General features: G+C 66.3%; 2 protein-coding genes across 6 annotated transcripts; both read right to left on the bottom strand.

The window, feature by feature from the left end:
• Positions 1-1,632: 1,632 nt before the first annotated feature.
• Positions 1,633-17,209, bottom strand: PDLIM7 (PDZ and LIM domain 7). 5 transcript variants are annotated; one of them, XM_076350021.1, is made up of 13 exons: positions 17,141-17,209; positions 15,627-15,733; positions 11,893-12,044; positions 11,540-11,570; positions 9,829-9,849; positions 7,614-7,755; positions 7,193-7,229; positions 4,438-4,496; positions 4,064-4,298; positions 3,806-3,986; positions 3,508-3,628; positions 2,904-3,019; positions 1,633-2,629 (listed from the first exon to the last, which is right to left on the bottom strand). In XM_076350021.1, the coding sequence occupies exons 2-13, from the start codon at positions 15,729-15,731 to the stop codon at positions 2,543-2,545; spliced, it is 1,287 nt and encodes a 428-aa protein (XP_076206136.1). In that variant the 5' UTR covers positions 15,732-15,733; positions 17,141-17,209; the 3' UTR covers positions 1,633-2,542. The 5 variants fall into 5 exon arrangements, with proteins under 5 accessions (XP_076206136.1, XP_076206131.1, XP_076206133.1 ...); XM_076350016.1 differs by lacking the exons at positions 7,193-7,229; positions 7,614-7,755; positions 9,829-9,849 and adding an exon at positions 10,636-10,808; XM_076350018.1 differs by lacking the exons at positions 9,829-9,849; positions 11,540-11,570; positions 11,893-12,044; positions 15,627-15,733; positions 17,141-17,209 and adding exons at positions 5,609-5,645; positions 6,005-6,159; positions 6,542-6,617 and having other exon boundaries at positions 7,614-7,683.
• A 252-nt stretch (positions 17,210-17,461) lies between these two features.
• DOK3 (docking protein 3) lies at positions 17,462-20,534 on the bottom strand. The gene is made up of 5 exons (XM_076350173.1): positions 20,465-20,534; positions 18,815-19,108; positions 18,581-18,674; positions 18,323-18,495; positions 17,462-18,241 (listed from the first exon to the last, which is right to left on the bottom strand). The coding sequence occupies exons 1-5, from the start codon at positions 20,519-20,521 to the stop codon at positions 17,507-17,509; spliced, it is 1,353 nt and encodes a 450-aa protein (XP_076206288.1). The 5' UTR covers positions 20,522-20,534; the 3' UTR covers positions 17,462-17,506.
• Between the last annotated feature and the right edge of the window lie 543 nt (positions 20,535-21,077).

Here is a 21,077-nt window from a genome sequence, read left to right as displayed (position 1 = left end):
AGCTGCCGGGGCCAGCGCGGGGGCCGGGGCTGTGGCAGGCACCCCACAAACGGCTCAGCTGGCTTTGGGGGTGGATGTGCTGGGACCCCGCTTGGGGACATGGTGGGAGCCCCGAGTCCGCCGCTGCCAGGCTTTGTTCTCCGAGCAGTGCGGTTGTGGCCCCTCCCCAGGCTCCACCTCCACAGCCCACCCGAGACCCTCCTTCCGCTGCCTGTGCACAAGCTCCTCGCATGGTGCGCAGAGCTGGTGGGCAAAAGCGGCTCTCGGCAAAGCGCAGAGGCACCTTGGGTGGTAGAGGCATCATCAGTAGGGACCCGAGGCAACAGGGCGCCAACCAGAAGGGGCTGAGCCCCCAGTGGGAGCAGGCCTTGCAAGCAGCACAAGGGAGATGCTTGGCTCTCCCCTGGGGAGAGGTAGGCTGGCTGTGGCACCGCAGCTCTGCCCTGGCCCTGCTCCAAGGCCAGGTACCCCGGGGGCTGAGCTGGCACAACCTGTTCCCAGGCTGTGCTACTCCAGCAGGCTCCGTCCCGCACGGCTGCCTCCCCCTGCCCCTTCCCTGCCCTCCACTCATGGGTTGCTGTCCTGGCTGAGCCAAGGCTGGCTCGGTGGCTGCTCACATGGGGCCGCAGTTGCCTCACCTTCCCCTGTGCTTCCCCTGACCTTGGCTGCGCAGCTGGGACTCACGCTTGGGCACTTACCACATCCCTGCTCGTCCTGGCCCTTTTTGCAGCTCATTTCTGTCCCTTTTCACAGCCGTGTCCTGCTGCTCCTCAGTGCGACCGTCCCATCGCCTGCATGTGCCCCAGCCCAAGCACCCGGCCCGGCCCCAGCCTGCCTCCATCACTCCCACTTTCCCCTCCCCATCTTTGACAGGGTTTTGCACTCTTGCAGCTGGCACCGGGGAGATGTGGCGCCGCAGCCGCAGGCCAACTCTGGGTGATGCCGGGAGGTATTTGCCTTCCTGCAGCCAGCTCCTGCCCCCGGCAGAACCTTCCAGTAGATCAGCAAGACAATTTTCCTTACAATTGCTCATCGTGGTAAGAGCTGCAATTATTAATGACCATTCCAGCTGCCAGAGCGGAGCGGGAGGAGCGGCTCTTCCCCACACCCGCTGCCCCCAAGCCCGTTCCAGCCGGAGGTGCCGGCGCAGCCTCGCACCCGTCCTTTGGGACGGCAGCTGCATCGCATGAGCGAATGCTTGGCTGCTCTATGCCGGAGCACACCCAGGGCCAGTGCACGTGCCCCACGCGTGCCCCATGACTTCTCATCCTCTGCGCAGGACTCGGGGCCAGGGCACAGCAGGGACCAGGGGACACCACTGGGTAAGCAGGGACCCCCCCTGGAGGGTTGGACATCTGCCCCATTTCCCCTTGCTGCAGCTTTGCCCCCCAGATTAATTACCACCTCTGTTAGCGGTCCTGCCTGCTACGAAGAGAGAGGGATGACCCAGGTGACATGAGGGGTCCAGCCCAGGCCGACACAGGCAGAGGAGGGGAAATCCGAGGTGAAGATTTCCCCTGGAAAGCTGCAGGGAGCTGAGTCAGGCCCCGGGGGGAGTGGGGCGAGGGCCGAGTGTGACCTTCCCAGCTGGCCACACCTCACTTGGCAAAACCACAGGCCCCAAGACAGCCGGCACTTGCAGAGAAGTGTTTATTAAAGGCACTAAAAGCACCGTGGCTATATCAGCGGCAGTCTGACCGGAGAGTGTGGGTTTGGGAGAGGCATTTACGGGCCTGGGACAGTGGTGGCAGGCGCTCTTTGGTAGGAAGCCGTTCCCAAGCCTTGCGGGAGCCCGCCGGCCGGCCGGCCATCAGCACACACTGCCGGCCCGTGGCTGGGATGGGCTTGGCACGCTGCCCTGCTTCCCGGCACGGCCGGGCTGGGGGTGCTGCCGCACACCAGCCCCAGGAGAGCAGCAGGCCAGCTGGGTGGGGGGACATGAGGCACAGACCCCCCTGGCACGCAGCCGGGGTAGGAAGCCACCGCAGCAGTTTGCAGGGTGGCCGGGGGGTTGCTGCGGGCAGGGCCCCAGCAGGGGAGCAGGGCCGGGTCTCCAGCCCCGTGCACTAAGCATGCAGCGGGGAAGGTGGGGGAGAGCTTGGCAGGGAGCTGGGGGGTTGGTCCTCACCCACTCAGGGATGTGCTAGGAGCATCCCTGCCCTGGTGCTGAGCTGCCAGGCAGCCGGGCCTCAGCCGAGGGTGCAGCCCTGCTGTGCCAGATGCTCCCCGACTCCAGCCTCAGCACAGCCTCGGCACGGCCGTGGCCACCACACTGTGTGGCTGGGGGGCAGGAGACCCATGCAGCATCCCCTTCCTGGGGCTCCTAGGGCCAGCCGGGGGACACAGAAGAAGCCACCCAGCTATAAGGGGCTCCGGGCCCAGCACCACCTCCAGCTGGAGCTGGGCCAGGACCTGCCAGGAAAGAGGCAGGAGCAAGGGGAAGGGGTGAGGGCCCAGTCTGGCTCTGTGGGGGCAGTGGGGGAAGGGGGAGAGGAGCATGCAGGGCCAGGGGCACGCGTGGGCACAGCTGAACTCCCGCCCCTCACACGTGGGAGAAAGCGTGGCTCTTGCAGAGCGGCTTGTCCTTCTTGGAGTAGAACGTCTTCCCTTCCAGGTTGGTCTGGCAGATCTGGGGAGGAGAGCACAGGCGGTCAAGTCAGGGGGGCTGAGCCAGCCCCTGGGTCCGCCCCCGCCCCCCCGATCCAGGGCTCAGCACCAGCATCGCACAGATGCCAGGGAGCAGCAGGCTCAGAGCAGGGGCCCAAGCCACCAGTGCAGAGCCAAGCTGGGAAAACCTCGTGGCAGCAGGGACCCCACGCTGCTGGTGTACCCCACACAGGGCACAACTGCCAGGGAGAGCCAAGGCCCCCACCAGCAGCCGGGGAGGGAGGCACATGGCTCACCGCACAAACGAAGCAAGTGTCGTGCCAGCTGAACCCCAGCGCCTCCAGGAACCGGTCCCCAGCGTCAATCTTGAAGTCACAGCCGCGGCACTTGGTGCCAAACATCTTCTCGTAGTCTGCGAGGAGAGGCCGAGCCCAGGTCAGCGTTCCCCCACACTGCAGCCCCTCGTCCCAGGGGAGCAGGGCTGCAGCACAGCCAGGATCCCACAGGCACAGCCTGGGAACAATTCACTGCCAGCCCCGGGGGGACGATGCCTGAGACACCCAGATGAGATGCCTGTGCCCTGCAGGGTGGCCCTGGCCACCACTGGGCTGCAGGGAGGAGGCAAACCTGATCTCCCAGGATGCAGCACTTGCCTTTGCTGTACATCCTCCATCATCACCATGGCAACACAGGAGTGATGGCACTACCCAGCAGCCAAGGAGGACCGGGATGGAGGGCTCAGGGCCCCGGGAGGGGAGTCCCTGCTTTCCCCATGGCCTGGGGAGAGCACCCGCAGCACAGGGCAGCTCACCCCCCACCCCCGTGGGCAGGTGCTGAGCCCCAACAGTGCCCGGTGCCCTGGGGCCACGTGCAGTGGCACATGGCGTCCCCGGGTCCTACCTCTCTCACAGTAGGGTTGTCCCTCCTCCATGTAGAAGGCACGGTTGCGGATCGGAGTTTTGCAGGCAGCACAGGTGAAGCACTGCACATGCCAGGTCATCTTCAGCGCGTGCATGACCTCCTGGAGGGGAATTGCTGTCAGCCGGGGGCAGGACCACCCTGTGCTGTGGCAAACCCCCTCCCAGGGCAGAAAGGGACAAGGGATCCCTGGGGATGCGATCAGGATGGGAGGGGACAGAGCTGGGGACCTGTAGGGGAGCAGGGACAGGAGGTGTGGGGCAGGCTGAGGGACACTCACCCCGGTGATCTTCTTCTTGCACTTGGCACAGCTGGGCGCGTAGCGCGTGTCATAGCACTTGGGGCAGAAGATGGAGCCTTTCTCCTCAAAGAAGCCGCCCTCATCCAGCACCTTCCTGCACTGGCAGCAGGTGAACTCCTCGGGGTGGTAATAATGTCCCAGCGCCACCAGGTAGCGTCCCCTGCAGCAGGACAGAGCCCCGTCAGCCACGCTGGGGCCCAGGACGCTGGCGTGGCAGCAGTGGTGGCCAGGGCTCACCTGATGACCTTGTTGCACTTGTAGCAGAGGGGTGTGCGGCCGGGCCCTTCAGGGGCCTGCTGCGCCGCCTGCACAATGGAGCTGCGGTTCTGCATGGGGGTCGGCGTGGCTGGCTGGCTGTGCTTGCTCACCACCGTGCTTGTCTTGTCCGGGGCATAGCGCTCAGCGAACAAGGGGTCCACAGCCCAGGGCGGGCGGCTGGCAGGGCCAGGGGTGGCGGCGGGGGTCCTGGGGGCTGCATACACACATAAGTTCTCCAGGACGGTGCTCCTGATCCCTCGGCAGCCCCCTCCCAGTGCCCGTGCCTGGGCAAGCAGCATCCCTCAGCACCCCCACCCCTCTCCCCCCAAGCCCAGAGGAAATGTTTTGCTCACCCAGTCCTGGCTCCGACTTCATCGCTGCTCCCGGGGACGGGTCCAGCACGGAGACCTGGCTACAGAACAAGCAGTTAATCCAGCCTGCCCCGCTCACCCCCTCTGCCCAGCAGGCCTGTGTGCAGGCAGGGCCACCCCCCCCCAACAAGCAGGCAGGAGCCGGCCAAGCCCCCGTGCCCAGCCAGTAGCTGGTTTGGTGATGGGGTACTGAGCCAAGCGCCTTCAGCCCTGCAAAGACACAGCACCTCTGGGGTCTCTGGCACCCATCGTGGCGGTCTGGTGAGCAGCGGGAGGGAGTGCAGGTCTGCTGGGGTCCCACACCCAGCTCTGGGCTGCTCCAGACTGACCAGGGACCCTGAGGACCACATAGACCCCGGCTGCCTGCTCACACAACGGTCACCCGCAGCCTCACTGGGGTGCAGAGGGGCTTGGACCTGACCCAGCGTGGGGAGCCCTGGGGTCCAGCTCCAGCAGAGCTGGGGATAGGCAGGACTCTGCCATCCCCGCCAGCTAGGCAGGGCCAGGCTGGTCCTGGGAGGGGCAAGGCCTGTGCCCCCCAGCAGGCTGCCAGCACTGGGCTTGGGAGCAGGCAGGGCAAGCCAGGGCAAGAGGGGCACAGCCCACCCAAGAGAGGAGACAGGGACAGAGGGAGAGCTGGTAGCTCTCTGCCTCACCAGGGCAAAGACAAGAAGGAGACGGCTACAAAACCAGGAGCATTTATTTGCGGCAGAGCAAACCGGGCAGAGCTGGGACCCAACGGTCACGGTGCCAGGACAGGAGGCATCATGGAGAGGCGAAGGCAGAAAAAGGGGTGCTGTGCACTACCCCTGCCCAGCTGCATGGGGCAAGGAATGGCACCCCCCCAGCCCCAGCTCCCTTCCCTGCCCTCACGCAGCAAGAAGTAGCAACACTCACCCAGCTCTGCCTGGCCGCCCCGCAGCCCCACGCCAGGCTCAGGGGACATTGTGCCCCACGTCCAGGCACTGCCCAAACATCACAACACCCCCAGCAAGGTTTTGCCAGTGCCACCAGCTGCCCCTGACCCACTGTGTCCTGGACACCACAGCGCAGCTCGACATCCCCAGCTCGGTGCCAACAATGCCCAGCGGGTCCTGCCCGGGACATGCAGCCCCATAGCTCCTGCTGCTGCCATGGTGCACGCTCCCCTTACCTGGGCTTTTTAACAAACACATCCTCACGATCCTCCACTGAGCGCAGCAGGAGAGAAAGGAGGAGACAGAGTCAGCCTGTGGCAATCAAGGCCCAGGGACAGGCAGGAAGGGAAAGGCAGGAAAACTGACCTCTCCTCCTGCTGTCCTCCTGCCCCAACACACAGCCCTGCCCGGCTGCGGGGCAGAGCACGGCCTCAGCCCAGCGGCACCACCACAAGCCCACGCACAGCCCCGGGCAGCTCCCAACAGCTCAGTCTCCCCGGAGGGGCCACACGGGGTCAAAATCAAAGCCCCTGCTGCCACATCACCCCACAACCTCTGCCAGGCACTGGCTGCCCTGGCAAAGCCGGGCACCCCTGGGCAGCCAGGCAGCTCTGGGCCCTGCGGGAACTTACTGCCATCTGTGCCCGTCAGCCGGGCCAGTTTGCGGAAGAGGCGGGACTGGGAGGGCCCGGTACGGGGCTGCCAGTCCTCAGCGTCTTCTATCAGCTGCAGCTTCCCAGGGTTGCACACGGGGGTGTTGGGGGGCTCCAGAGACTGTGCGGACTGGCTGCGAGTGACAGAGGGCAGGCGCTCAGCTGACACCAAGCATGAACCCTGCTTTGACACAGGGAAGCATTCCCAAAGGCACCCTTTGCTCACACCAACCCCCTCGCCAGACCCCAGCACTCACCACTGCTCCCCTGTGCCCCAGCTGGACCTGAGCATCAGAAAAAATGGTGGCACAACAGCCAATGGTTGACCCATTGCTCAGTGCATCCCTCCCATACGCACCCCCAGCCCCACGAAGATGCCAGCAGCATTCGCTCCAGACCAGCCCTGCAGCCACCTCACAGCCCCACGGGACATTGTGCCCCAGGTCCAGGCGCTGCCCAGCACTTCCCAGCACCCCCAGCAAAGTGTTGCCAGTGCCACCAGCTGCCCCTACCCACTGTGTCCGGGTCTCCTCGGTGCAGCTTGGCCTCCCCAGCTCAGTGCCAGCAGTGCTCAGCAGGTCCTGCCCGGCACCTTGGCACAGGGACAACCCACCATAAGGACACTTCGTTTGGCGACAGCCTGCCTGGCAGGCTGGTGCCCAGACAGTACCCTCCTGAGGGGACGGTCAGAGCAGTGGCTGAGCACTGGCGGTGCCCATCGTGGGGCAAGCACAGGGCAGCCTCTGCGGCTCAGCCAACAGCTCGGCTCTGGCGAGAGGGAGAGGACAGAGAGGGAATGGGAGGACAGAGGAGGAGGAGAGGAGAGAAGAAACAGCCACGGGGCAAAGAACTTCCCCGGAGTCACCGCAAGCAGTGAGGGCAAGGGCAAACCAGCTGGTGGCACTTGCCCAGCTCTGCCCAGCCACCCGACAGCCCCCACCAGGCTCATGGGCCCTTGTACTCGAGGTCCAGGCACTGCCCAGCACCTCCCAAAACCCACAACCGGTTTTTGCCAGTGTCTCCAGCCTCCTCCAGAACCCATTTGCCCAAGAGGCCAAGGTGCAGCTCAGCCTCCCCAGCTCAGAGCCAGCAGTGCCCAGAGTCCTGCCCAGGACATGCAGCCCTCTATACAGCTCCTGCTGCCACCCTGGCACACGCTCCCCTTACCTGGGCTTTTTAACAAGCTCATCCTCACGATCCTCCACTGAGCGCAGCAGGAGAGAAAGGAGGAGACAGAGTCAGTCTGTGGCAACCGAGGCCCAGAGACAGGCAGGAAGGGAAGGGAAGGGAAGGAAAGGGAAGGGAAAGGCAGGAAAACCGACCTCTCCTCCTGCCGCCCTCCTGCCCCAATGCACAGCCCTGCCTGGCCACGGGGCAGAGCACGGCCTCAGCCCAGCAGCACCACCATGAGCCCACGCACAGCCCCGGGCAGCTCCCAACAGCTCAGTCTCCCCGGAGGGGCCACACGGGGTCAAAATCAAAGCCCCTGCTGCCACATCACCCCACAGCCTCTGCCAGGCACTGGCTGCCCTGGCAAAGCCGGGCACCCCTGGGCAGCCAGGCAGCTCTGGGCCCTGCGGGAACTTACTGCCATCTGTGCCCATCAGCCGGGCCAGTTTGCGGAAGGAGCGGGACTGGGAGGTCCCGGTGCGGGGCTGCCAGTCCTCAGCGTCCTCTATCAGCCGCAACTTCCCAGGGTCGCACACAGGGGTGCTGGGGGCCTCCAGCAGCTGCAGGGGCTGCCTGCGAGTGACAGAGGGCAGGCGCTCAGCCGGGATCATGCACGTACCCTGCCCAGCACCATGGCACGGGGCAGTGCACCCAAAGGTGCCCTCACACACACCGACCCCCTTGCCAGACCCTGGCACTCACCACTGCTCCCCTGTGCCCCAGCCAGACCCACGGGCATCCCTGTGGCATCAGAAAAACGGCGGCACAACAGTCAATATTTGACCCATGGCTCAGCCCATCCCTCCTGTATGCACCCCCAGCCCCAGAGAGACGCCAGCATCATTCACTCCAGACCAGCCTCCCGGCCACCTCCCAGCCCCATGGAAAAGTCAGGGACACTCACCCAGCTCTGTCCGGCTACCCCGCAGCCCCACACCAGGCTCATGGAACATCGTGCCCCAGGTCCAGGTGCTGCCCAGCACCTCCCAACACCCCCAGCAAGGTGTTGCCAGTGCCACCAGCCTCCTCCAGATCCCATTTGCTCAAGAAGCAACGGTGCAGCTCGGCCTCCCCAGCTCCGTGCCAGCAGTGCCCAGTGATCCTGCCTGGCACAACCAGCACGGGGACACCCCATTTGGGGACAGCCTGCCTGGCAGGCGGGTGCCCGGGCAGGACCCTCCCGAGGGGGCGGTCAGAGCAGTGGCTGAGCGCTGGCAGTGCCCATCGCCGGGTAAGCACAGGGTGGGCTCTGCGGCTCGGCCAACAGCTTGGCTTTGGGGAGAGGGAGAAGACAGAGAGGGAACGTGAGGACGGAGGAGGAGGAGAGGAGAAAAGAAACAGCCACAGGGCAAAGAGCTTCCCAGAGTCACTGCAAACAGCGAGTGCAAACCAGCCAGGAGCTGAGCCCTGGGTGGGCACCCCCGTGGCTCCTGCTGCCGCCCTGGCACACGCTCCCCTTACCTGGGCTTTTTAACAAGCTCATCCTCACGATCCTCCACTGAGCGCAGCAGGAGAGAAAGGAGGAGACAGAGTCAGTCTGTGGCAACCGAGGCCCAGGGACAGGCAGGAAGGGAAAGGCAGGAAAACCGACCTCTCCTCCTGCCGCCCTCCTGCCCAAATGCACAGCCCTGCCCAGCTGCAGGGCAGAGCATGGCCCCAGCCCAGCGGCACCACCACGAGCCCACGCACAGCCCCGGGCAGCTCCCACTGGCTCAGCCACCCCAGAGGGGCCACACGGGGTCAAAACCAACACTCCAGTGCCACGATGCACCACGGCCTTTATCCGGCTTCAGTTGCCCCGTCAAAGCTGGGCACCCCTGGGCAGCCAGGCAGCTCTGGGCCCTGCAGGAACTTACTGCCATCTGTGCCCGTCAGCCGGGCCAGTTTGTGGAAGGAGCGGGACTGGGAGGTCCCGGTGCGGGGCTGCCAGTCCTCAGCATTCTCTATCAGCTGCAACTTCACAGGGTCGCACGTGGGAGTGCTGGGGGGCTCCAGCAGCTGCAGGGGCTGCCTGCGAGTGACAGAATCATCTGTCAAATCTGACAGATCTCCATGGCATCACCTCCCTGGGGCTGCCCCACACCTCCCCCGGCACAGAACCGCAGCACACCAGTACCTGAGACGCCGCACATTGCCTTACTCCCCACACCCCCTACTCCTCCTCCGCGTAGGAAGGGCCCATTAAGGACTGACTCAGGACTGACCACCATTCCTGGCAATCTGAGACTGGCCCCAAGGCCAGGAGGGGAAAGGACAGGGCAAGAATAAGCCAAGGTCAAAAAATCACCAGCAGGGGAGCTGCACGAGAGCCCAGTGAACACCTACGGTGCCCATGGCAGTGCCGCCCGCCTGCCTGGCCCTGGGCAGGGTGCCCGGCACAGCCCAGCAGCCCCTGCCCAGCCAAGCCATGTCTCAGGGAGGAGGGAGGGGACCACGCAGGAGGACACTCCATGGCCCCAGCAGCCGGCAGACAGGCAGCGCTCGCCCTTCAGGCTAGGGACAGCTTGCTGCCAGGAGTTACCCACCCACATAGGCAGAGCAGCTGCCTGTCCCAGGCTGGCCCTGCCCCGGAGAACGGGGCACTAGCAGGGAAGAGGCATGCGGGGAGGATAGAGAGCAGGCAAAAGGCTTACTGACTTGTCAAGGCTCAGCACCTGTAGGGGAGAAGGAAAGAGAAAGGGAGGAGAAAAAGAAAGAAAAAGGAAGGTGAAATTAGACCCGCAGCACCTGAGAAGTTTCCAGAGCTCACCTATGGCCTGCACCAGTCCCCCTACCCCCAAGACTCATGCCCAGCTTGCCCAGGGCTGGGAGCACACTGGGATGCAGGGGCAGATGCCAGCGGACCAGACCATGCCTCCCTCAGCCACCCAAAACAGGCCTGGGTGCCCAGGGCAGCTAGGGCTCCATCCCTTCTCATCGCCCAGTTTCAGCAGCTCTCAGCAGGGGGGGCAGGGACTGGCAGCTGCCAGACATGCAGCGGCCGGGTGGGCAGCCTGCAGAGGCAGGAGCTTCTTCCCTGCGAGCAGGGTGAGGACGGCGCGGCGCTGCACAGGGCTTGAGGGCTTCACTTTGCCCAGCCCGTCCCGGCAGCTGGGGGACTGGCAGGACATCCCCAGGCAGGCGCTGGCTGGTGGCCACAACGCAGCCACCGCTTCCCTGCCACCGCAGACGCCGGTGAGTGTCTTGCTACGACCGCCGTGTTGTGCCCTGCAGGACTCCCCACAGGCTGACATGTCCCCAAGCAAGGGACCAACATGTGCATGGCTGTGTGTCCCCACGTGTGACAGTCCTGTTGTGCCACCTCAGCACCAGCCATCGGGGGACCCCAGCACGGGCACTGTCACCCGCTCCCACCCATGGGTGCCTGGCATGCAAGGCACAGCAGGGCTGGGCAGCAGGCTCCCCCCGATCCTCAGGGAGCAGGACAGACAGCAACATACCCATTGTGCTGGGGGGTGCAGGTGGGCGCCAGGGGCGCATACGTCACAGGTTTCGTCACCAGCCCGGGCCGTGGGTTCGGAGGCGAGCCAGCCCCGAAGGGCCGAGCTGTTTTGTTGAGGGCGGTGCTGGGAGCGAAGTTATATTTCAGGGGTTCAGAGCAGGGGAGTGAGTCCTGAGCGAGACAAAACACACAGACACAGGCTCACACATCAAGCAACATGCAAGGAGCAGCCCTGGGCCAGGCAGCGCAGCAGGCAGCCAGGTAGGAAAGCCGGACAGCACGTGCACCTCAGATACTGGGCTCTGCCAGGCTGGCACCTCTCTCCGCAGGGCACCTGGCCCAGCAACAGCAGGTCACAAGCCCAGCCTGAGGGTCGCTGGAGGATTAGTAAGTGCCCTGGATGCTTGCTGCTGCCCGCAGCGGGGCGGTGCATGCACACACGCCAATCGCAACCGTCCCACAGCAAGAAGCTGAACGCATGCAGGTAGCTTCCATCCAGGAGCCACCGGTCACCGGCCCCAGCCCTGCCTCCCCATGCCAGGGCACTCCCCAGCACTAGCAAACATGGGGCCCTGAGGCCGTGCTGTGGTTGCCCGGCCTCCTCCCCTGCGTCGGCCCCTCTGCACCCCTGCCCACACCTGGCACCGGCAGGGCCACAGACAGGCGGCAGCTGGGCCCAGGTGCCCGCTGGGCAGATCCCACTCCCTCCCTCCGATCCCCTGTGGTGCCGGGGGTCAGAGCTGCTCCTCCAGTGAGGAGTTTTCCAGCCCTCCAAACACACCCTGGTCCCCCAGAAGCCTGCGGGCCCCAGGAGCAAAGTCCGTTTGTCCATCTACGCGCAGAGATTCCCCTCCCCTGAGATGAGGCTGAGCTGCCACCGCAGTGCCAGGAGCAACACGTACCTTCTGTGGCTTCCCCAGGTGGTTCTGGGCTCTGCAAAGAGAGGAGATAGCCAGGCAGGTGCTAGAACTGGCCCAGCCACTGCCAGGACGCTGGTATGCCAGGGATGCAGCACCCGCCCGAGGGGAGCCACAGCTGGCTGGCACTGCCCTGTGGCTCGCAGGTGAGGGCCAGCAGCCAGGCTAAGCCTCATCCAGCCAAGTAGAACCCTTGGACCCAGCCAGGGGCTGCCAGGCTCTGAGCAAGGAGCAGTGATGCGGGAGATGGTGATGCCAGGAGATGGCACTGGGCAGAGGGCCCTGGCTCTGCTCTGGCCACACCAGGACCCCAGGTTTGCAGGACCCACGAATCCTACCTGCTCAGGGTGAGGCAGAGCCTGTCCCCGCAGGCACGGATCCTGTTCTGGGCCTCGATGTGCGTCATGGAGCTGGTGCTCTCCCCGTCGATGTACAGCACCCAGTCGCCCACTCCTACGCCAGCCTGGGCCGCCTTCCCGCCCGGCGTCAGCTGCAGGACAGACGGAGTCAGGGAGAGCCAGGCCGGACGAGCAACAACACAGGAGCAGAGGGATACCCTTGTCCCCACAAGGGCAGGGGTCTGCCGCGGCCCAGGCTCCCTCATGCAAGGCCCAGACCGGCACAGGACACCATACAGACCTGACCCAGGGGGAGGTAGGGACCCCCAGATCACCCCCTGTTTCCCAGCATATTAGCCCAGAGCAGCCTCTTCCCCTCCGCAGCAGTGGAGGGCTCAGCACTACCCCAGGGCACTACCCAGCCCCTGCCCTCTGGCACAGCTGGGGTCCACGCCAGCACCTCAGGGTCCCGTCCCCATGACGCCAAACGGCAGAGGCGGCGCTGGCTCAGCCTCGGCAGGAGGCCCAGCCGCCCCTCAGAGCTGTCCCCGCAGTCCCGGGGCGGGAAGCGAGCACAGTGAGTCAGGGCCCGTTGGGCAGCCCACGTCTCACTGTGAACCACAGGCACTTCCAGCCCTTTGCCTGGGGATGAGCAGGGGGACAGGGGAGGCACCCTCTGGGCACTCCCCCCAGCTGCCCACGCTCCCGTCCCGTTCCCCTCCTGGTGCCGGCAGGCGCAGACGTTACCTCATCCCCGCAGAGGAGCGGGACTCACCCCGGGGCAGGGAGACACCCACCCCAACCCATGCTGCTCCCCCAGCCCTCGCCCCGCCGGGGCAGCCAGGAGCACGACCATGGATTCCCCTGCCCGGTCACAGTGCCGGGGATGTGCCTTGCCCCCAGCATGGCTCTACGGCATGGCTTTACATCAGCCCTGTGCCAGGAAGCAGAGGCTGCCCTCCCCTCCCACCGGAGATGCACAGCCAAAGGCAAGCAGGGCCCCGAGCACCACACACAGCTCCCAGGCACTGACAGACAGACAGACGTGGGCAGGCTGCAGCCATTCCTGCTCCTCCAGCACAGAAGAACTCGAGGCGCTTGGACCCGGACCAAGTATTTCCTCAAGTCCTGTTCAACATGAACATAAAAGGAGCGAGCCAGATTCCCAGCGCCGTCAGAGGGCTGAAAAATCCCTGCCGCCGAGCCCCAGCCCCTCCTTGCCTGCGCACAGGGCCTGGCTTGCCCCAGAGCCGCGCTCCCCTTCCCCACGCCAGCACTGGCCCTCCACGTGAGGCCAAACCCCACACCCAGGCTGGATGTGGCCTGGCTCCACCTGCATCCCACTGCCGTCCACGGTGGGACATGGGTACCCTCTCCGGTGCCCCTGTGCCGCCCAGCGCCCGCTCCTCCTGCCTGGCACGGGAGGGTGCCCTGGGTGGCAAGTGGCACCGGCCGGCTCCTGGCCACAATGCTGCAAGCCCCGGCTTGCTGCCCTGGAGGGCTGGGGAAGGCACGGGGTGGCTGCGTGGGTTTGGAGGCAGGAGCGGGAGGAGGGCTGCCCAGGAAGGGGATAGCGCGGCAGGCTGCGTCACGCAGCCGCACCCAGCCCAGCCAGCACCACTGCACTCCCCTTCCCTCTCTGTGCCGGCACGCCAGGAAACCCCTTCGGCAGGTGCCAGCTCAGCCGGGAGCTGTGGCAGTGCCAGCCCTCCTGCTTCCCGCCCGGCCCCACTAACCAGGGCTTCCTTCCTCCCCTCTCCGCCCAGCCAGTCCTTTGTTTCCCGTGCCTCCATCACCACACCCAGCGAGATGCCCACCAGTCGGCCCTGTCCAGGGCTCGGGCACCCTGGACAGAGTCTCACCCACCATGGAGGGGAATGGGGTGCCTGCACAAGGGCCCAGGCAGCATCCCCCAGTGCCTTCCCACCTGCAGCACCAAGGGTCTCTCCTCTTCCCCAGCTGGCAGATGCTGGGACGTGCCACACAGCATCCAGCTCTCCAGATGCCAGCCCTTACCCTGGCTCCACCGCAAGCAGCTCAGGACCATGGTCTCACAGCCTGCCTAGCCCAGGTGTCAGGACCCCAGTAGAGCCCCTTGCTATGAGAGCAGAGGACCAGGGTGGCACCTCTTTTGTGTGACCACCGAGCTGAAGCAGCCTCGCAGCTCACCCAGTAGTGTTATAGCAATGGACGCAGCTGAGAGCCAAAGCACGCACCAGTGCTACTTTCCCCCTGTGCTCCCCGGCTCCACAGAGCAGGACCCCACTGCAGCCCTCAAAGCCGGGGCAGGACACCTCCTTCCAGCCCGCTCTGGCAGCCCCAGGCCTGGCAGGACAGCCTGCCCTGCTGGCAGTGCCCTTGCTCAAGGCAAGCAGGGGCCAAGGACAGCAGCGTGCTCCAGGCAGGAGATTTAGGGCTAGGGATGCCTCCGGGGTGCAGAGCAGCGCAGGGTCACTCCTTCCCATCAGACAGGGCCCACCACCCCGCCACACAGCCCAGCCTCACCAGAGAGCCCCCCAAAGCTGGCTGCATCCCCTGGGAATGTCCTCACTGCTCCTGCCTGACCTGCCCAGGATGGCAGCGTTGCCCAAGCCCTGAGGGCAGCACTGGTCTGCACGCACAGCGGGGCTGTTTCTTCACGAGGCCCCGGCCCCAGGCCCTTGGAAGTTCCTCCATCCGACCAGACCCTTTGTTAAGCGCTGGCTTGCAGCCAAGAGAAACATTTTTTAGAGAATAAACTTGCTGAAGCCATCTCTGCGTGCTCGGCAGAGATTGGCAGGCCCTGGGGCAGTAGCACCGGTGACTCCAGCCTTGTATAGTGTCCCCGGGGTCTGCGCTCCATGCTGGGGAGGCCCGCACACTCCAGGACAGGTGCACGTGCCAGGGACAGGCCCCCACACAGCACTCTGTGCCACAAGCAAAGCCATCCTTTGAGAAGCAGCCTCCATGCCAGCTGCTAAGCGTCAGCAGCACGGGCGATGCAGTCACATTCCAAGGCTTATAAGGCAATTGCGTGGCCGGAGCCGTGGCCAGCACCCACCCGGGGGACTGGGCCGCCTGGGGACAGGGACCTGCACACACCCAGGGGCCAGACCTGGCCTGGGCAAGCATCACATTGGGAGCAGCTCGCACCAGACACCTCAGCCACGAGCAGCCGGCAGCACAATGGCTCTCGCTCACGCTGGAGAAACGGGCTGGTTTTGTGGAGGGAGCCACATCCCAGTGCAGGCAGTAGCGTGGGCAGCAGCACAGGCTTCTTCCCCTCCCTGCCCATTCCAGGACCAGCTCGGGTGTGGAGCTGGGAGCACGCAGCGAGAGGGAGAGTGGAAGGGCACAAGCCGGGTCCCAGGATGCTGAGTCCAGTGTCGCGGTGTGGACTGGGAAGCCGGCCCCACGGCTCGGAGATGGTGAGAGTGGCTCCCCTCCCCCTGCAGCGGGCACGCTCTGGAAGGGGCCTCCCCTGCCCCCCTCAGCAGCCAGAATGACTCTGCAGAGGCTGTACAGTGTTTCTCATCTGCAGTCCTCTGCCCGGAACACCCCCATGCCAGACCGCAGCTGATAAGGCTCTGAGGAGGCTACGCAGAGCCAGGCAGGGCAGGACGCAGCACTCCCGGGGCCCTGGCTCATCTGCATCCCCCATACGGCTCTGCCTCAACCACCTGGACGCAGCCGCCACGGCTCCCACCCGCAGAGGCAGGGGAAGGATGGGCGTTGCCAGTCTTGGCTTCTCTTACCCTGGAGATGGAGAGCGGCATGCTGAAATCCTTCCCTCCCTGCAGCCTGAAGCCCCAGGGCGCCGGTCCATTCAGCATCACCTTGTAGGACTCCATGTCGCCCATCTCTGCAAGGGAAGGGGGTGTGATCCTGGTATTAGGGTACACGGGAACAATGCAGGGAGAGTAGATGAGGAGGGGGCCCAGCACTTGGTAAGATGGGGCAGGAGGAGACAGGTCACGTTTCCAGGAGTAACTCCACCCTGACCATCCTACACTGTGGTTAGAGACGCACCCCAAATCTATCAGCATCTCCTCCAGCAGCGTCAGAGCCAAGGGGCCCAGGCTAACGCTGCCTAGTGTCAGGGAGCCAGGTACAGCCCCGCTGCCACCCACAGCGGAGCACCTGCGGGCTCCGCTCTCCCTCTCCCAAACCCAGGACGTGCTCTCCCTTGCAGCACCTCAGAAACTCACACTGCTGAAAGCTGAGACCATTTCAAACCGCAGAAAAGCAGCAGCAGGTACGGAAAGATGGGAACCAGAAGCGTTTTTGCCAGGTGAATTAGCAGCAGCAGCGCAGGAGCTGCCTGATGCCACCCGAGGTGCCTGGCAGAGCAGCCAGGCTGGCGCTCCGGCAGCCAGCCGAGCAGATGCTACCTGGGAGCGAGCCCATCTCTGCGCACAGAGCCGGGGCTTCGGCGGGGAGGGAATCCCGGCGCTCCCCTGCCTGCCAGGGCCACGCTGACAGCTGTCAGCCGGCCAAGGCTCCGGGCAGACGGGCCGGCCCCAACCTCCCGGCCACCCCTCACCCCGGAAGGAGCCGCCAGGCCCCTGCGAAGCCCCCCAGAACCTTCCTCCTGCCGCTGCCAGGCGGGGGACAGGGCCAGCTCCGGGGGCCCGGGGCCCTCCCCACCCCTTGCAAGGGACGACAGGCTCCCAGCTGGGAGGCGGCGGAGGCTGCAGGGCCGGGGGCCAGCGTGCCCCCGCTCTCCCCGGGCCGGTGCGGGCTATATAAGGCGTGTAAGACGACACCAGCCCGCTCCCCGCTCGGGAGGGCCGGGGGAAGGCTGCGTGTCAGGCATTCCCGGCGCCCGGCAGCCGCGCAAGCCCCAGCGAGGCGCCGGGACCGGGTCGGCCCGGAGCGGACAGGCAGCCCCCCGCGGGGCTGGGGGTCCCCGGCAGCCCCAGGCTGGAGAGCCCTCCTGCTCCTGAGGGAGAAGGCCCTGGGCCGCCTGCCCCACGGGGGACCCGGGCCCCGCTCCCCATCCTGCCCCACAGAACCCCCAGAGCCCCCTCCCCATCCCACCCCACGCAGCCTCCCTTCCCCGAGCTCGGGAATCCCGTCCCTAGGCCCAGCCCTGCCCCACGGAGACCCCGACCCTGCCCCACACGGGCCCTGCCCGGCCCCGACCAACCGCCTTCCCTCAGACCCAGGCCCCAGCCCTAACCCCCCCGTGCCCCCACCCCCCCAGCAGAGGACGGAGACCCCGGCGCCGCCCCGGCCCGGCCCGGCCCTCCCGCACTCACTCACTCACCCGCGGCCGGCCGGGCCCCCGGCGGAGCGGGGCCGAGCGGGCGGCGCCGCAGCGGGGAACGGAGCAGAGCGGGCGTACGCGGGACTCGAACTCGGGCACCGCCCCCGCCCGGCCCGGCCGCGCCTTATATAGGCTCGAGAGGGGGCGGAGCCGGCGGACGACTCGGCCAATCACCGCGTGCGCCTGCCTGCCGGGGCGGGCACGGCGGCGCCCCCTGGTGGGGAGGCGCGGGCTGCCCCCGCCCGGCCCCGGCCCCCGCAGCACCAGCCCCGGGACCGGCCCCCGCCCGCCCCCGCAGCACCGGCAGAGCCCAGTCCGGCCCAGGCTGTTTATTCACCGCACCACCGAACGGCATCCGGCCCGGGCTCAGGCCCAGTCCCGCGGGCCGGGGGTCTCCCGGCTGAGGAGCCGCACCAGCTTGGCCCGGAGGTTGCTCTGGGGCTTGTGCCCAGGGCGCCCCGGCGGCGCCTCCTGCCCCCCACGGCTCCAGCACTGCTCAGAGGGCTGGGGGCTGCCCCGCGGGAGCTGGGCCAGGACAGCCCGGTTGTTATAGAGGGGGCCCGCCTCGCTGCTGTGGCCCTCGGGGGCCTCCCGGCACCCCAGCTCCCACTGCCCTTCCTCTTCTTCCTCCTCTGCCCTGGCAGGACCCGGCTCCGCAGTGAAGATGTTCTCGTAGAGATGCTCAGGGGGCAGCTTCCCTGCGGCCCAGGGCTCACTGGGCCCTGGCCGCCCTGGCCCGAAGAGGGGCTGCTGGCCCCGGGCGATGGAGGCATAGACGATGGGGCCTGTGGCCTCACGCTCCGGCGGGGGGAAGCGGAGAAGGCTGGCAGGGGGGTGGGAGGCAGGCTGTGCCCCCCCCAGGGGTGGGCTGGGCTGGGGCTCCTCGGCCCCAGGGCCCCAGGGCTGGGTGTCAAGGCCCTGTGCGGAGAGCTGGGGGGCCGGGGCAGAGAAGAGCCGGGGGTCCGGGGCGTCTTTGCCCTGCTGCTGGCAGGTGATGGCGGTGGCCACAGCCCGGCAGAGCTCCAGGGCCCGTGGAGTGCTGAAGGTGAAGGTGCCTTCGCCAGAGTCGCTGCGGCGGCCAGCCTCAATGGAGAAGATGGTCTGTGGGGCCAGAGGGCAGGGTGAGGGGCTGGCACCTGCCCTGGGCAGCCAGCAGCCCCAGGGAGGGGGAGAGGCACACACCTGATCCTGGCCAAACTTGCGGAGGAAGGGATAGGGCCAGGTGAGCAGGGACTGGCGGGACTGCGGGTCCTTCAGCGTCAGGCTCTCGGGAAGGGCTGAGAGCAGGTAATGCCCGTGCAGGCCGCAGCGGGCGGCTGCATCCGTCCGGACCACCAGCACTGGGAATTCGGTCACTGCAGGAGCAGAGCAAGGTGGGAGTCAGCACCGCAGCACAGAGCTGGAGCCCACCCTGGCCCCATCCGCCACCCCTGCACATACGGTCCTGCCAGGAAGAGTAGAGGGAGTTCTCTTCCATGGGGACAGCAGGGCTGGGCTGGGTCCTGGCACTGCTCTGCGCCATCTCCTTTGCACCCTGAAACAGAGGGATGTGAGCACAGCCCCCGGACCAGGGGATCACAAGCCCCCCTGCCTGCCCACGCACCCCAGAGCCCCCTGGCTCACCCGAGCCAGGAGCAGCGTGAGGGCTCCCAGCTACGCCTGACCCCACAGTACCTGGAAGGCCAGCTGGCAGAGCTGGGCGATCCACTCATCCCGCTGCTCGGCCGCCAGCACGTAGCTCTTTTCCGTGGTGGTGAGGTAGAAGGCAGCAGTGGCTCTGGGGCAGCTCTCAGTGCCCGCTGGGCCCACGGAGACGCAGTCTGAGAGGCGGATCACCCGCCGGGCACACCGCCGCAGGGAGGTCTTCTCCAGCGCTGTGCCATCATCTCGCACGTCGAACTTCTCCATGCGGGCCACGCCGGAGGGGCTGGCAGCAAAGAGCTGGGCTCGCATCTTCCTCCAGGACCTCTGTGGCATGGGAAGGGCGCAGGCAGGGGAAAAAAAGGGTCAGCAAAGAGCTGCCTGCTGCGTCCTCGCAGCGCTGCCCTCCATGTGGGGCTGACAGTGCTTGGGAAGAGCCATGCGGGGCAGGAGGGGGCACAGGGGGTCCCTGCCCACACCCGCCAGGTGCTGCTGGAGGGCATGGAGAGCCGGGGCTAGTGCTGGGTTGAGGGGGGGCCCTGCCCTGAGCGAGCTCAGCATGGCTCGCTGGGTGAGTCACACTCGCTGCCGGCTCGCCGAGCACCAGGTCCTGCTCTTTGTTCCCCGCTGCAAGTGCTGGCCTGCCGCTGCTGCAGCTGAGCTCTCAAGCTGTTCTCAGGACAGACCCTGATGCAAATTAAAGCCATTTTGAGCTGCTGAGGCTCCTGCTGGCAGCCTCACATCTGCTGAGCGCTGCCAGGCCCTGCAGCTCACAGCCCGCTTCCTCCCAGGGGAGGCTCTGCGGCACCAGCACCTTCCCAGCCTGTCATGGGATAGAGGGGGTGCGTGCCCCCACGCACCTCAAAAGCGCAGCAGAGCCTCCGCCCTGCAGAAACCAGATGCAGCCAAGCACCCAAAATACCCATCGCCACCAGCCCGCCTGCCTCCTACGCAGCAGGGCACCGGCCCCACACGCAGGGCCTGCCCGCTTCAGTTCCAGGACTCGGCTCTTGCTCGGCAGGGAGGTCGGAGCGTGATCACAGCCCAGCACATCCACCGAGCCCCCCGTGGGGGCACGGCTGCCCTGCCATGGCAGAGGGGATGCCGCTAAGGCAAGGCCAGCGTGCCAGTGGGACCTGCTTCGCCAACACCCACCTCACAGCTCCCTAGAGCTGGCTCAACCCTGCAGTGACTCCCACCATGTCACCCAAACCGTGCCCAGTGGCCTGCAGCAATCGGTGCCCACCCCGAGGGCCCAGGGCAGCAGGCCAAGCCACGAGGGGTGCCCCACGGATGGCACTGGCACCCCAGGGCCAGGCATGCGGAGGGCTGGGTGCAGAGCCACGTCCCACGCACTGCCCCGGTGCCCCGCTCCCACACACACACTGGAGCTGCGCCTCGTTAACACACATTTATTGTTTCATCGTGAATCACGCGGTGACCAAGCGAGAAGAGGGACCCCACGTGCAGGGGCGAGCCTGAGCAGATGCCTGCACGGATGAGTCCCCTCGGCCGCAGGGAGAGCCCTGCTCCTGGGGCTGAGGAGCCCAGGGCCCCCCCAGAGCAGCTCCGAGGGGTCTGGCTCCAGTCCCCCCTTCCCAGGCTGCCGAGGGCCCAGCCCCAGGCCTGGCATCAAGACAGATCAGGGCAAACCCCATACCCAGCTCCAAATCCACCCTTTACCTTTCCAAATTTGCAGTGCTGAACATAGAGGATCCCATCCTTCACTGGTCTCTCCATGGGCCCAGCGTCACCCTGGCAGCCAGCACAAGGATCAGGGACTCGGGCTACCAGCAGCGGAGAAAATGTGACTGCTGCAGCTGAAGCAACTGCATGGGGCAGACTTCCTTCTCTCAGCAACTTCCCCTTTTTGGTGTGTGGGATGAGGGGCAGAGGCTGGGTCACAGGAGGTATCCGTCCATCCGCCCTCCCTCTCGCAGAGGGGCAGTGGGGCAGAACGCGCGCAGGCAGGGCACAGGAAGCACCTAGGGGACTGCCCGACAGGAGCGCAGCACGCTCCGCCTCGCCCCGGCTGCATCAGCGTTTTTGGGGGATACAGGAACAGCCACGAGCCGAGGAGGCACAAAACCAGGTAAGGGGGACAGTCCTGGAGGAATCGAGGGGCTTTGGAGAGGAGCTCCACACGTTTCCTCCCGGGGCAGGAGCTTCATCAGGCTGAGCTGGCAAGAGCCCCGGTGGCCAAATGCCTGGAAAAGGGGCCACAGAAGTGCAGGACAGGCCCCCGGGCTTGGGAAAGGTGAGGGCAGCTGGGGTGCTGGCCCGGCTGAAAGGGAAC

This window comes from Aptenodytes patagonicus, chromosome 12 (genome assembly GCF_965638725.1).
Source record: "Aptenodytes patagonicus chromosome 12, bAptPat1.pri.cur, whole genome shotgun sequence".
In the NCBI taxonomy this organism is placed as follows: Eukaryota; Metazoa; Chordata; class Aves; order Sphenisciformes; family Spheniscidae; genus Aptenodytes; species Aptenodytes patagonicus.
Note: the sequence above shows the minus strand (reverse complement) of the source record. Positions and strands in the feature narration are given on the sequence as shown.